Genomic DNA, 15,532 nt, shown 5'->3' on the forward strand with positions numbered 1-15,532 from the left:
ACCTCAAGTACAACCCTAGCATCTCAAGCATGAAAAGCACCTCAAGCATCTCAATCATCAAGCACCTCAAGCATCTCAATTATCAAGCACTTCAAGCATCTCAAGCATCTCAATCATCAGCTCAAGCTTGGGCTAGGTTCCCACCTCAAGCACAACCCTAGCTTACCTAAGGTCTAAGGACTTTTAACACTAACTATTGGAGGTCTTTTAATGAAGCTAACAATAAGGTCTTTTAAGCTCCATTAGTTAGCCTTGTTCTTTGACAGACCATCTCTCATTTGGACCCCTTTACCATTGGCCCTGTATTGAGATAGATTTGTAAGCACATGTCTATATTCTAACCCATGTTCTCGTTTATTCTCCCACATTAAATGATCAATTTAATATGAGAAAATCATTTGAGTTGGTTAGATATTAGATTTTATGACATTGCAATAGTAACATTACCCTAGTCTCTATAATTTACCTATTTGTGTTACCATTCTTTAGGCCTTTCACACACCTTCCGTGACCTCACTTAAACATCGTGCACACCATAAGCACTCTTCTCTCTACGTAACATTATGGCAGCTAAGAAAGAAACCACTAAATCTCCACCATCCTTAGAAAGGTCACACCTTGCCCGGTTTCCATAACATCGCTTATTACAGAAGTGGAGGAGGAGTTTCAAATTGCTAGAATTCATAAGTTCTATGAGGCACTACAACAACTAATCGATGCAAAAATCGTACAAGAGGCGTTGCACGATTGCATCCCTACGAGGCATGCCACAAGCATCAAAGGAATATGAGTCATCCCCAACAAAGAAAATATGGTACGTTTTTTGTCCCTACCTCACAAGAACATAGGAGCTACATGGTCAAAGGATGAAATCCAGGGTTTCTTGGGAGAAATAGAGGAACAAGTGGCAACTAGGAAGATATCAACTCGGGATGTATCGATTAGCGCCCTAAAGCAATGGAAGCATATGGGGTCCTTTGTGGTTCGTATCATAGCCCTGCAGAAAGATGATCAGCATATATAAAAAAAAGCAGCAACTAGTCGATGCCAAAATTGGACACGAGGTGTTGCACAATACGTCCCTGTAGAGCATGCCACAACCATCAAAGGAACAGAAGTCATTGCACCAACAAAGAAAAATGATATGTTTCCTATCCCCGCCTCACAAGAACACAGGAGCTACGTAGTCAAAGGACCAAGTTCATAATTTCTTGGGAGAAATAGAGGAATAGGTGGCAGCTAGGAAGAAAACAACTCAAGATGTACCGTGTAGTGCCCTAAAGGAGTAGAAGCACATGGGATCCTTTTTGGCCTTGAAAACCGATTGTCTAATGTGGCCACTATTATGCAAGGTGAAAATTGGGATGTGGCACAAACACCGAGTGAGGCTTTACCCACTCGGATGGCTAGTTTCTTGAAAGGCCATAAATTTTACAATGGGGTCACATTTGGCAAGCACTTTATAACCTACATAACATTGAACTACTGAACAAGCTAGCGCCACTCAATCTAGGGTCAAGATTTCCTGGAGAGATTTAAGAAGGTAGAGACTCCAGGATGATGATATATAACACTTCATTAAGGACTTATGCAAGGTGATAATCATAGAGTATATGCCTTTGTGAAGTAGTTTAATGATTCGTGGAATAGGTGGTGTGTTCCTTTGGACAACGATGTATGCAAAGTTTGAGGGTTAATTTGAATTTGAAGGTTTAACTTAAAAGAAGACTTTTGATGATGTAATAAAGGTTGAAAAGCATAAAGACCAGAAGCTAGAGAGACAAAGAGCTTGGATTGCTGTAGATTGTAAAGCCAAAGGTTCCTCGACGATGTTAAGTGGATTTCAAGTATGCCCACAATGAGAAATGTTACTGATGTTTTTTCTTTTAAAGAGGTGCACAAATCATGCATTATGGACAAAGAGGTCACGAAAAGAGCTTACCTTGTGTCATCCTTGTTTAAGCGATTTGGTGTTGCTACACATGCCAAAGGTAATGTTTTTTTCAATGTGTGTGAATGATGAGATAAATGAAATTGATGGAGATGTCCATGTGCATACTAATGCTACTCATGAAGACATGGCATGCTTCCCAAGCATAGTTCTAAACAAAACAAATCAGCTATTGTATAGCACCTTTTGTGTTTTTATGTCAAAGGGGCAACCAAAGTGACATCCTACAAGGTTTCTGGATAGCTACACAAAAATAGAATTTCTCACATCCGTATGAGCTCTACCTAGTAGCTTCATAGCAAAAATTTTGAAACTATTGAGAGCGCCATTTCAGCCCAATATAAGTATACATTATTCTGAATTGTTTTGAGGCAAGCTTACTGATTTACCCCTTGTTGAATTCACCAAAAGATGAGGCTGTGATCATGACTTTGTTGTGAGTTCAACTCCAATGGGCTTTGCTAAGAACACTTCCAAACTTGCATGACATCCTTTCATTACCGAGTCTCTCCTTGGAAGCACCTCACTAACTCACCCTTCTCTGGGTCACATTACCAAGAGCATCTTTCTGTCTCGGCAATGCTTTTTATCATGGCTTTTAGTACACAGTAGGATGCCATTGTGTCTCTTCCATTGTAATATAACACTATTTTATGGTAAGTTGTTGAAAGGGCAATAGCACACTTGTCAGTGCCCCTATGGGTTAAAACTCTACAAGAAAGGTCTCCAAGAATGATGCTTTTGCTTCCAACCTTGGGTCTTGGACACATGGGCAGTAGATAAGGCAATGCCAAAACTATTGCAACTACAATGAGGGAGCGACATTACCATACATCATCATGCACATCAGTATCTTCACAGTTGTATCCAAAATTAACAGTAGTCGCCATACAAGACATGCTCTAGAAACTTCAATTTCTAGCCCCTTATATAAGTTTAGCTGGACAAAGAGTACAATCTTAGAAGACGACTTCTCTATCAACATAAGTCCACAAATGCAGGCCTTTGTAGTACAAGAAGCATTAGAATGGCGACTTTGCTCCCTTGGTTACATCTTCTTTGGTTGTACACTTTATACAATAAAATTTAGTATAGTGGTGAAGTGCAAATGCTAATAGCCATGTCAAGGATGTTATGGAAGCAATACAGTGCTATGCCACAAAAGAATATGAATGAGTCAGTGTCAAAACTCGCAATCAACAAGCCGCAATAAGCCAGAGTCCTAAGTCCTAAAAATCCCAGGCACCTCTCACTTTTTGTTGCCAAAAAACATTCGATCTGAGTCCCGAGTAGCGCTGGCTTTGCCTGTATTTATATTACAACACCACCACCATACCTGTATCACTATTGTGATCAACATTGAGCATTCCCTGCCACCGCCCATTGCCTCAACCACTCTTCTATACAACTTTCAAAGGAATAAAACAGATGTCTTAAACCACGCCTTAGCCAAATGCACTCCATGTATCCGTACTATGTTTTGCATGCTGACCTCCAAAAGCGCCGTTCCCCAGAGTATCTGGCTCATCGAATGAAGTAAAACCTCGTGTCGGCCCACTGCTAGCATAGTTGAAGGAATCAAATCTCGCAAAACTGTCAGATGGATGAGGAAAATCACTACTCATACTACTGAATGAATCAAATCGAGTAAGTGATTCACGAGAAGACCCAAATCCCGATGCATTGTTGCTGTATGCAGGAGTGCTTGGAACTGAATCATCAAAAAAGCTTCCACCTGATATTGGACCAGGTGAATAACTGCTATGAAGCGGGGTGCTGGGAACAGAGGCATCAAAAAAGACAGAAGGTCGCTCTTTTGTTCGGATGGGTCCAAAAGATGGGAGGTCATCTTTCTCATGACTCGAGATTGAAAGTTTGTCAAAAGGGTCATCTGATCCAAATATGGAACCAGAACTAGGTTTTCCTGCTTGAACATCAGAATTGTGGGATGCCTGAATAGCAACAATGGGTTCGCTTGTGAGGGCTCTATGTCATTACCATATATATGAAAAACATTAAGAAGGCTTTTAAAAACTTATTTGGGTGCACAGCACATCACTTACTCCCCGAGATGCACTGGACTGTGTGCCATCCTTCGTGTGGTTGAAGACAGAATCCCATTCTCCACCATTAGAGAAAGAATCATCAAACTTTGACTTCGGAGATGGAGGCATGTGGTTGAATCTACAAACGGAAAAAAAAACGCATGCTCAGCACAAAGTTGAAACATGATGCAGTTAAAATACAGAAATTAAACTGAGATTAAGACAACATAAAGTATCGACAATGACCCTGCAATAAGACTACTTAGAGAAACATCATTTGATTAAAGCTTAATCTTTTACATCAATGCATCCCCTGCGGTTAAAAATTGATGATAATGCGACCACAAGGTAAGAATTGAAAAGATACATACTTATGAGGATCCCATGTATTCTTTATGCTAGAGATGCCTGATAAAGATTGTTTAGGATCTGATAAAGAGACATCCTTCTGGTCCCCATTTTCTGCTTTCTTATCCTGCTGGTCTTCCGCAGAGACGGTGTGATTTTTATCAGGTATAGAGGCCCCTTCCTCATGGACATCCGACTTTGGAGATGACGGTTCATAATCATCCTCTTGTTGCCCACTCTCATCCCAACTGGCGACAGTCTTGGGTTTAGATGCATCACTTCCAGCAGTTCCCTCCTCCATAAACTCCTGCACACATTCAAAACCTGCAAGTACTTGCTGAGTTAATTTATCGTTTTGAAGTAAAATGTTAGTGATCAATTTCTTTGCACAATCCCATTTACTACGTCTTGCAAAAAATCAATAATGCATGCAATTTCTATAGCAACCATGCATAAGACAGCTGATTCTTCTACTCGAGCATACCTTCCTCTTCAAACTTGTCCCATTCTTCATCCCACTGGGCAGCACTCTCTTGAATCCCTGGTTGCCATCCTGTAAGGCACATTGTTCTATCAAAACTAATGATATACTCTCGACTAAGCACCCAGACAATACAGATATTGACCAGATCCATGCCCTACCAAAAGGTATCTCAAGAACAGAAATGGGCTTCATTCGCAACCCGAATTGCTTGCATTTTGTGTTGAGTGCTTTCTTTAGCTCATCAAGGTCATTCTGTAACCTGTCTGCACGAACCTGCAAATAGGGCTCAAAAAAAGATCAAAATTGGTAAACAGTGCTTGCTTTAGGAACCCAAAATTGAACGAAAGAATAATTTCATCTAAAGAAGATTTATGTGATTAATGAAATATAAAGAAACTATCTTAGATTGGCTGGCAGCCATTACCTGTAAGAAAGCATTGAGATCACCACCTTGTTCCATTCTTACTAAGGCATTGTGAAGTTCGAGCCTACGCTCCTGACAAAAGAAGAGAATTAATAACCTCAAAAATTCGGTTCCTTTTTGTCCCACAAATGTTAACAAACAAACCTGAATGTCTCGAAATGCTGCTTCATCAGCATGCAAACGTGATTGACTTTCTCCAGCCTGCTTATACTTCTCATCATACCGTTTTGCCAAAGACTCCACCTGAAAAAAATTCCCGAAAAGAGAAAACGGTTGAGAAATTCTTACAACCTCCCACTTTAGTGCTAAAATATCTGCACCGCACGCATGGATCCCTTACTACATATACAATTATTTCCACACAATAACCTCTACCTGGACCTATTTCTGGAGTGAGGAACTTCGCCTGAAATGCAAAGATGTCTTATGAACCTCCAAAAATCCCCTAAAAAATGAGCTCTCCCCCCAAGTGGATAAACACTGTGAATGAAGGTGCTGAGACTGAGAGATAGAGAGAGAAGAATACGACACCAGAATGTTGTCAAACCCTCCTCCGAAGGCCCCACTCTCTATGGCGAGAGTGGTCTACTATTGATTGCACAAATCTCTACAATGCTTGGACTTGCCGACGATGAGGACAACGACGAGACGGGCTGAAATCTGAAAATGCTAAGGGCTGAAATCTGCAAATCTTTATCTGCTGAATTCTGACTCTATGTCGATGACGATGGTACGACGACGCGCTGAAAACGCAGATGCTGAAATCTGTGTTTTCCGGGCTGAACCTGCAAACTATGTTGGTTCTGACCATGCGGCGAGGATCTGCTGCAGGAAGGTGAGATCTGCGAGGTTTGGGACTTCTACTGTGGAGTTTGACTCCTGAAAAATGAAAACGCTGGTTCTCCTTGATGCCTTGTCGCGAAGAATCTGTAAAATGCTGGTTGGTCTTGTTGATCCAAAAACGCTAGGCTGAATTTTGTCTTCTGCTGCTGCCGGTTGTCTTGCAATGCAAAACGCTAGGCTCATCTGCTGTTCTAATGTCGCCGGGAATCTGCAAATGCAAAAACGCCAAGGCTGGTCTGTGGATGCAAAAACGCTAGGATCTCTTGCTGATGCAGAAAAACGCTAGGCCTGTTGGGGGTCCTGCTGAGAAGGTGCCTATTGAAATGAGTTCTTGCTGCCTCTTCTGCTAGAAAGTGGTAGAACTACGTTTTTATATATACAAACTTAGCAAAATTGCCCTACCTAGTTCCCACAAAGTCACTTAAAAATAATAAGTGAAAAATGTCAAAAATAGGAAAAATAGGTCTATGCACTGTAAAAATACTCTTGATGGGTTCTGACTGTGATCTGATGATCACGATGGTGTGCAACCAGAGGATATGCATCTAATCTAAGTGTCTGGAGATGCACGGTCTCCGAACAGACTCACAAAGGTGCCAGATCACTTTCTATTCTAGACTGACTGAACTGAACTGAACCCATGTCATGAAGTAGCTTGTCCACGGACACATAGGGTTGGATGTGTCACGTGACATCCCCTCCTTTTCAAAGGGAGATACTCGTACCGAACTGTGTGGCGTCGAGGGAGATCGCCAACAGCGTATGGAATCCTGAAAAGAAATCTTTGCCGGCCCACTCTAATACGTGGGTCATGCGATACTTGGAACTTCATGAAGGTCTGCAACGCTTGCTTCTTTGGGCCGCGTCGTAAGCGACAAAGTCTTCTTCAATGCTTCCATTTCGTCTATAGTCATGCGTGTCTACCTTCTGCAAGAATCTCCGAGGCTGAAAATTCCTGAAATCACTTCCAACACAAAAACATGAACATACTCATTCCATGTAAAGTGACTGGAAAAAATCTTGGCTTCTCTAAAGACTCTGCATGCAATGTAGATGAACAAATAGACGGAGTGCCAACCCGTTTACCACACAAACGCAAACAATGAGATTAAATCTTGTGTTTCTGATCTAAATCAATCAACTGTGGTAAATCACAATGGACATGCCCATGCTTGATGCTCAATTCTTCTTGTGCTCATTCGGATACTGTGTCATGCCAAGGAAGAGACATGGAATGTGAATTCCTTGAATGCAACCATGTCGTCTTTTCATGAATCATCCGCGTACATCCGTGCTCATTCATGAGTGAATCGTGTTCAACGTACAATATGTAATGCCTATGAAAAGGGATCACATAAGGACGGTGACTAAAATATAGGAAAGAATCACGAATGAAACACTCGAACAATGCGTGCTGACTAATCATTCGTACACATAACACTTCCTGTGGGGGTCCTTTGGACCTTGACTCGAGAGTCAAGATCGGTTCTTCGTGATCGATCCGATCTTCTTGTGGGGGTTTTGTGGACCTCGACTTGAAAGCCAAGATCGGTTCTTCGTGATTTATCAAATCTGCAACGAGGTTAGCTACGCTAGAAAAAGCATCAACTAAACCATCATCCTTGCGAACAATCACATCTTTTTCCTGCAAATCATCATGCTTGTGAGTAATCACATCTTGATCATCATGCAAATCATCATGCTTGTCATTCAAATCATCATGCAAATCATTATGCTTATTCATTATCATTCAAATCATCATGCAATTCTTCATGTGTGTCATGCTTTGTAGAAGAAGAGACTGAGAGTCTCCTTTGCCCGAATCTCTTCAATCTTCGCTTGCACAGTAGAAATGAGAGAGAAAGAATGAACAACGTTCTTGCAATCCAATTTTGTTTTTCTTTCTGCGTACTTGCGATCAAATTTTTTGGCCTCCAAACGTAATTACTTGCGCTCACGCTCCATGGCTGCCATTCTTGCTTCGTGCCACGTTGTCATCATGTCCATCATCGTCTTGCACCAAGCCTACATAGGATCAGGTGCAATACTTGGCGTAGATGGGGAAGGGGGAGGGTCAGAAAAACCTCCTGGTGGGGAAAATTCTTCTTCGCCACTATCATGCTCATCACCTTCATGCGAAGTATCTATTCCGCTTCGGGTAATGACCATACACTGAAGTCTTGGGTTCTTAAGTTCACGAGGGATTTGGGTTCTTGTGGATCTTGGGTTCTTGGGTTCTTGGGGGTCTTGAGGTTCTTCTTTTGCTTGCAATCTGTGTTAGAGAAGGATCTTCTCTTCACCCGAGTTCTGCTCTTTTCCGCAGGCGCACCCCTCTGCGGCCTTACGTTCACACCAAGGTTGCTTTTTGCCACCTCACGTTGATTGGCCGGCCGCTAAGTACACGGTCCGCTCTCAACGAGTGAAAAGAGGCACAAGGGGAGGCTGGACAAGCCCTTCTTTCCTGGGTTTCCTGTCACTCTTCAAAAACACGATTAGGAATCGACATGCCCGAGAGGACTTGGGTTACGTGCGACCACAACAAGCAAAAAAAAATTATGTGGTTCTTGTGGTTCTTTCCTTGAGTGATATAGAACACTGTCAAAGCTCTGATACCAATGTAAGGTGCAACGGAAGTGAATGTTGAACTTTGCTCAAGATGAGTGCTCCGAACTATGCTCAAGGTTCCTTTTACTTACGGAAGGGAGAGCCTTCCGTTCCTTAGAGAGAGAGTGCAGTGGACACAAACAAAGTGGATAAACACTGTGAATGAAGGTGCTGAGACTGAGAGATAGAGAGAGAAGAATACGACACCAGAATGTCGTCAAACCCTCCTTCGAAGGCCCAACCCTCTATGGCAGGAGCGGTCTACTATTGATTGCTCAAATCTCTACAATGCTTGGACTTGCCGACGATGTCGACAACGATGAGGACGACGACGAGACGGGCTGAAATTTGAAAATGCTAAGGGCTGAAATCTGAAAATCTTTATCTGTTGAATTCTGACTCTATGTCGGTGACGATGTCGATGACGACGGTATGACGACGACGCGCTGAAAACGCAGATGCTGAAATCTGCGTTTTCCGGGCTGAATCTGCAAATTGCGCTAGATCTGACCGTCTGGCGAGGATCTGTTGCGGGAAGGTGAGATCTGCGAGGTTTGGGACTTCTACTGCGGAGTTTGACTGCTGAAAACTGAAAATGCTGGTCCTTCTTGATGCTTTGTTGCAAAGGATCTGCAAAACGCTGGTTGGTCAAAAATAGGGAAAATAGGTCTATGCACTGTAAAAATGCTCCGGATGGGTTCTGACTGTAATCTGATGATCATGATGTGTGCAACCAAAGGATATGCATCTAATCTAAGTGTCTGGACATGCACGGTCTGCGAACAGACTCACAAAGGTGCCTTGCGTTAGCGAATGCTTTGTGCTTGAATGACGGTTCTTTTTACTTTCCCTAAAGAGAGGGGCCGAAAGAATGCAATTAAGATGGTTCTTTTTACTTTCCGCTGAAGAGAGGGGCTGAGAGAATGCAATAGAGATGTGTAGAGGGAGAAAGAAAGAGAGAGAACAGAAGAGCGACACCCGATGGGGTCCCAACCAACCCTCTCAAGGGCCCCCCACACCGTTACCGATGTGGTATTTGCTTTAGATTGTGTAAATGGAATGTATACACAATGCAATACCTCAATGCAGACTCTACTAACTCAAGGGATGACTGTCGTCGCGGTAACTCCTCCGAAAGAGGCACCTCCGGGGCTGATTTGATGCGCCTTGTATCTTCTTCGATGTGGGAATGACGGATGACCACCATGGGCTGATTTGCACTCCTGATGTGAGAGGGATGAAGGGCTGAAAACGCAGATCTCGACGAGGCCGACGATGGACAACAATGGAGCAAACGCTGGCTGGTCCTGCTGAAAATGCTGGCCGAAGTTGCTCTGTAGCACTTCTCCTTTTCCCTTCTGTTGCAAACGCTGGGCTGCATGCCTCCCTTTATAGGTGAATAATGAGGCCTTAAGAATTTACTTAGGCCTGTGTAGGGCAGGTGTCCACCAAATTTCCCAACAAATAAATCATAAAATGATTTATTTTTAAAATAAGTCCAGGGGTCTAGATTTGGGTGCAACTGTCCCACATCCGCTCACCTAGGAATCCAATCGACGAGGAGAATGGCTCGTTGGATTCCTCTAACCTAAAACTATATACTTGTCATGCAAGATGCCCACCGTAGTGTGATAACATTTGTCAAAACGCGTATACAAACCATTTACCCAAGAGGGTTCCAAAACTGGAAAACCTAATCTAATGGACTTGTCAGGACATGTAGGTCTTGCGAACAGGCTCACAAAATTGCAGTACTAATCCTCCTAGGATTCTATACATCCCATATCTAGGAAGAAGGGGAAAACTGGCTCTGAAAGCCGATGAAGCATGTCCAAGTGGCACACAGAGCCATGTGCACTTGACACCCTAACCCCCATTATCCCTTGTGTGCAACGTCACTAATATGTGACATGATTATGTGAGCCCTCTTGTCCACCATACCCTTGTACATACAAACAAAGTTTTCCTATCAAAGGGTTCGCTGCCACCTCATGGCTTTGCCTTGCCAAAGCCGCATCCATCTATGGTCCAGTCTCTTCAAGCCTCACTCCAAGATGTGTTGCAACCTCTTGTGAAATGAAGTTGAGCCTTGGCTCCATTCTTGATAGACAAAGAGTCTCCTAGTCTCTAGCTTTTCCCAAGCTCTACAACGCTCTAAAGACTCGCATTCCTAATGAACCCCAAAAATATTTGAAACAAGCCCAGCATTGGTCTTTGGTTTCTTTCTCTCTCTCTCTCTTGTAGCTTTAGAAGTTTCTCCTTTGTCTTCCTCCTTGGTTGGAGACTCTACAATTTGTGTCCCAGCTCTCCACATTTAAAACACTTTTCTTGTTTACTTCTACTCGGCAAACTTTGTTGGCTGCCCAAACTTCCTCTTCAGAAAAAAATTTCTTCTTAGATTCTTGCTTCTGATCCTTTTGACTTTTGTTGATCCTTTGTTTGAGGCTTCTCCTTAGATGTAGCCTTCTCTTTCTCGGATATCAGCCTTCCAGTGAGTAAAGCATATCCATCCTGACCGTGTGTCATCATCCTTGTATGCTAAATGCCTTCTCCTTAAGGCACTGCCTCTTCAACTAAAGAGGCAACCCACAACCTGTGCATGGAAGGTCTCAAACTTCACACGTTGTCCTCCTTCCTTGTAGTCCTTCTACTTCTCTGACGGAGTCAACTAATCATAAGGTGTGGTCCTAAGTAAAATATTACCGTTGCCAACAAAAGTTGTTTTAAAAAGTGTGCATCCCAATACCATACATGCCTTAAGATAGCGGCCCAAAAGATATCCCTACAAACTAAGCGTCATACCTTGTTTACCCCACATTGTGGGCATATATCTTGGCATAGAGACCCTAAAGCCTGATAGCTTCCTGCTACTCCAAGGATTTGGCTGACCAGCCATGCACTCTCCAATGTGTCGAGGGGTGGTTGGTAATCCCCCAGCCATCTGCTCTTGAAAACGCTACTACCGCATGTGTTCTCGCAAAAAGGAATTGACATCCATGGAATTAAATGCCTTGATCTGAAAATCATTTGGCACCCTCTGCTCATTTCCTTCCTTAATCATGTCTTCAAGACTTGATTCTTAATGTTCTTTGCATATCTATAATCTTTCCTGAAAGTAGTCCACTGTTTGGGTTGATAGAGCCATAATTCCGGATAATGCTCGCCTCCAGTTTGTTGCTCACCATCTTCTCTCTCTTCCTCTTCAACAGTAAGCTCAACCTCTTCATACTCTTCTGTCAAAGTGCAGTAGAAGGCATGGTGCCACGGAAGAGGGGGGGGGGGGGGGGGGGGGGGGGGGGGCAGGCGGCTCAAGCCCTGCCAGGCAAAGTATTTTGAACGGAAGTACAAGCACTCTATACAAAGGTGCTCCATATCTGTCCGGCTCTCCTCCACATACCCATGACCCATAAATATTGGAAAACAAAGAGTCACATGCAGAAAAAAAATAAGGGCTTCCACAGAAAAAGCCCACAAGTGACCAAGCCAGAAAAATTCCCCCTCATGCCTAGGAGCTAGTAGAACCTGACAAGGCCGGGCACAGCCACAAAAAAGCCCTCTCACTAGATCTAGATGGGAGACACAGGAGATGACCTCCCAAAAAGGGGAACTGAAGCCATGGATAACTGGATCAGATTGGCCACAGAAGAGCAATTAATTGAGCTCTGGTACCTATGAACTGATTGCTACTGGAAACAAAAGCAGTGAACAGAAAAGACGAAATCCACAGAAAAACTCAACCAACAGAAAACCAACACCTGCACAAGAACCTAAAAGGCGCCCCTTGTGGCAATTCTGTTTACGGTAATTGGGCAGAACCGTTTAAAACTCCTTGTGAGCCCACTCATTGAATCTGGATACAACATGCACGCTGGCTCTTACTTTGTAGCTCTTGAACTGCTAAAAGCACCTACAAAAAAAAATCTCAATTGCCCAAAAGGCCCACATAGAGCCAGTAAAAGCATCTACCATTTTTGCTGCCGACGCAAGCTGCCACATCAGCATCGACTGTGTGCACTTCCACACCATAACCATACAGACCACCACATCATCGTCGTATAGAGCTGCCATCATCCCCAAGTTCAGGCAGGTTGCCACCTTCAGGGGAGTCATCATCTTTTGTGCCAGCCTCTCCTAGCCCTCCATTTCTCCTAGTCACCTGCATTCTGCCTATGCACTTGCGAGACGGGTACATCCAACTGCCATATGTATTGCGACACGGGTACATCCAACAGCCATACTATTAGTAGCCTAGGAGCTGAAAATAAAACCATTTTGCAAAATACACCCTCCATGAATTGTGAGTAGAGAGATGAAACAAGAAGGACCCTTCACAAGACAGGGATGAAGGATAACTTTGAGATGGAAGTGGCCCGCTATGTTGAGACCAGTATATGAATCTTCACAGCATGCTCCCAAATGTACGATATTCTACACCCACCCATTACCACAGGATGGAATTGATTAGAATTTCACTGACCAAGTTCTACTCATGCCATCATAAAGAGGTACATTCTCTCCTCAGTCCCCGGACATCTTACAGTATCGATGACATATCACTTGCTTACCCTTGACTCATTTGGCTTGTCCTCTGTGACACCTGGAGGATACAGACAGCTGTATCCTCTTCACCCCATAAGACCAATTCTCTTCAGCTTCTAAAAGACGTGGATATAGTTAGTTTTTAATTTTCTTTTGTGGGGGGGGGGGGGGGGGGGGGGGGGGGGGGGGATGGCTCACTTTTTTCAGCATTATCCTCAGTTCAAGTTTCCAAGACAAAAAAGATACAAGCAATAAGCAACAAAAAAAATGAAAATGCAAAGAAAAATAGACCTCACGCTTATCAGCAGCTGCTTTATCAGTGATCTCTGCAAGACGATTATCGCATCTGGTTTTGAAAAGCACCTACACCCAGAAGGGAAATTCTTTAACCGTGGAAATTGTTACACAAGTTTATGATTGCTTCCAAGAAGCAGGCTTTTCCACTTCAACTGTCAAATGTACATGTAATTTTCCTGTTCTAGTGAAAGGCAAAATGATACAACTTGCCCCTAAATCTATGGCTATCAGTCATGAACAGATAATAAGATCATTCCATCGCTTAGAAAGTTGACAGATATTTCTACACACACACACAAACACCCGTGCATGCGCCTGCGCACACACACACGTGCACACACTCACACACCCACAGACAAGTTGACCAGAACATACAACATCTTGTAGTTTTGTTCGATAAAATTCCATCTTTTCCTTGGAGTCCATAAACTGCTTTTCGAATTCCTGCACCTGCCAAAAAAGATGCAAACTACATATCAACAAGGGTGTTGAAGCTCGGTGTGAGCTTTAAAACCTAAATGTTGTTCTCTCAGCTGCAAAACATTTTCCATCATACCATCACCTCACTGCAGAGACCCGCTCCTTGCCAACCTATTAGAATTCAACTCCCCCATCCTCACCATCACCTGAGCCCCCTCATCATCGCCCCCTTTGCACCTTTTGCACATGCCATGACACATTTTCGAATGTTGATATGGGACATCACAAGAGCTTTTGCTCGACGAAATGTGATGCTCATGAGAAGCCAAACATACATAAAACATGCTTGTAAACTACAAAGTTAAGGGCTGAGTAAAATAGCACGAGTCGAAAAGGATAAATCATGCCTAGCTATGAGTTATGTTGATTTGCTTTACCTGCATGTCTGTAGTAGTCCATTAGATTAGTTTTAGTTCAGGCATAATTCTCTTTGCATGAATGATTGTACAAGGCATACCTGGGGTCACACAGAGCACAAGGCTCTAGGCCACGTAAGGGAATTATAAGGTGTTTTACCACTTGGCATTGGACTCAAAGTTCAAACATAGAAAAAGAAAAGAAGAGGGGTAAGATATATACCTTCATAAGTTCAGAATAGTCTGAACTCACGAATTATAAGAGGGAATAAAGCACTCCTAAAACTATAAAAGCAAGGGACACAAGAAAAGAAAAGAAAAACAAAAACAAACAAACAAACAAACTAAATCACTTTGTTTGCTACGAAACAAAACTAGATAAAACAAAGCATTATTAACTTAAAAATGTTTTTAGAAAAGGCATATGTAAAATAAGTTGACGCAACTTACTTGGCTTAAAACAAGTACTCAACTTTAAGCCAAAAAAAAAAAAAGGATAAGACATCTTAAAAACTTAATCCTAGAAATCAAACTTCACACAACAACTTCTAACAGAACACATTCTTAAGTCCTCAGGTAAGCTAAATATGAAATCGAAAAATGAATACTACTACAAACCTACGAAGAGCAAAGAACCAAACTTGACAATATGTGATCTCAACTTCACTGCTTGTCCAAACAGGAAGAATAAGATTATCACCCTTATCAGGCATAGCTTGGACAACAGCTATGACATCCCTACTCACGTCGTCAGTGCCCAAGAGTAGGTGCAGGTTTATATAGAGGTCATTCATGCTTTGAACGTACTCTACAAAACCAACGAGCTGAGTTTCTATCACCCTCCGGAGGTGATGGGCATACCCAGCCATGATAAAGGCTAGCAATTGTCAACCTATAGTGAAAATACTAGAAGCGCTAAAGATCAAAACAACAACATAAGGTGTTATTAAGTCAAACAATAAGTGGGCTTTTTAGCTCCCCACTTCTATTGAATTTACTACTGATTATCTTGAACATTCCAAAGGAAGAAACACTAAAAATAAACTTACTACGATGCAAAAATGAACGAACTTTTCTCATGATTCTTTTGCATGAGTATCTTTTTTCAACTAGTAAAGAAATAAGATGGCAAGATTGAACAACAAAAGTAGATTTGCTAGA

General features: G+C 42.6%; 1 protein-coding gene across 1 annotated transcript in view; it reads right to left on the minus strand.

Moving 5' to 3' along the window:
• Positions 1 to 2,854: 2,854 nt before the first annotated feature.
• Positions 2,855 to 15,532, minus strand: part of LOC147436140 (uncharacterized) — a 41,799-nt gene continuing 29,121 nt past the window's right edge. The window contains exons 5-13 of the mRNA XM_086489051.1: positions 13,911 to 13,985; positions 13,530 to 13,601; positions 5,397 to 5,495; positions 5,253 to 5,324; positions 4,987 to 5,101; positions 4,829 to 4,897; positions 4,368 to 4,668; positions 4,015 to 4,135; positions 2,855 to 3,903 (exon numbers count right to left, since the gene is read on the minus strand). Of these exons, the coding sequence (XP_086345177.1) occupies positions 3,397 to 3,903; positions 4,015 to 4,135; positions 4,368 to 4,668; positions 4,829 to 4,897; positions 4,987 to 5,101; positions 5,253 to 5,324; positions 5,397 to 5,495; positions 13,530 to 13,601; positions 13,911 to 13,985 (1,431 nt within the window). The 3' untranslated portion in view covers positions 2,855 to 3,396. The remainder of the gene's footprint in view (positions 3,904 to 4,014; positions 4,136 to 4,367; positions 4,669 to 4,828; positions 4,898 to 4,986; positions 5,102 to 5,252; positions 5,325 to 5,396; positions 5,496 to 13,529; positions 13,602 to 13,910; positions 13,986 to 15,532) is intronic.

This window comes from Adiantum capillus-veneris, chromosome 18 (assembly GCF_014529385.1).
Source record: "Adiantum capillus-veneris isolate H3 chromosome 18, ASM1452938v2, whole genome shotgun sequence".
Classification (NCBI taxonomy): domain Eukaryota; kingdom Viridiplantae; phylum Streptophyta; class Polypodiopsida; order Polypodiales; family Pteridaceae; genus Adiantum; species Adiantum capillus-veneris.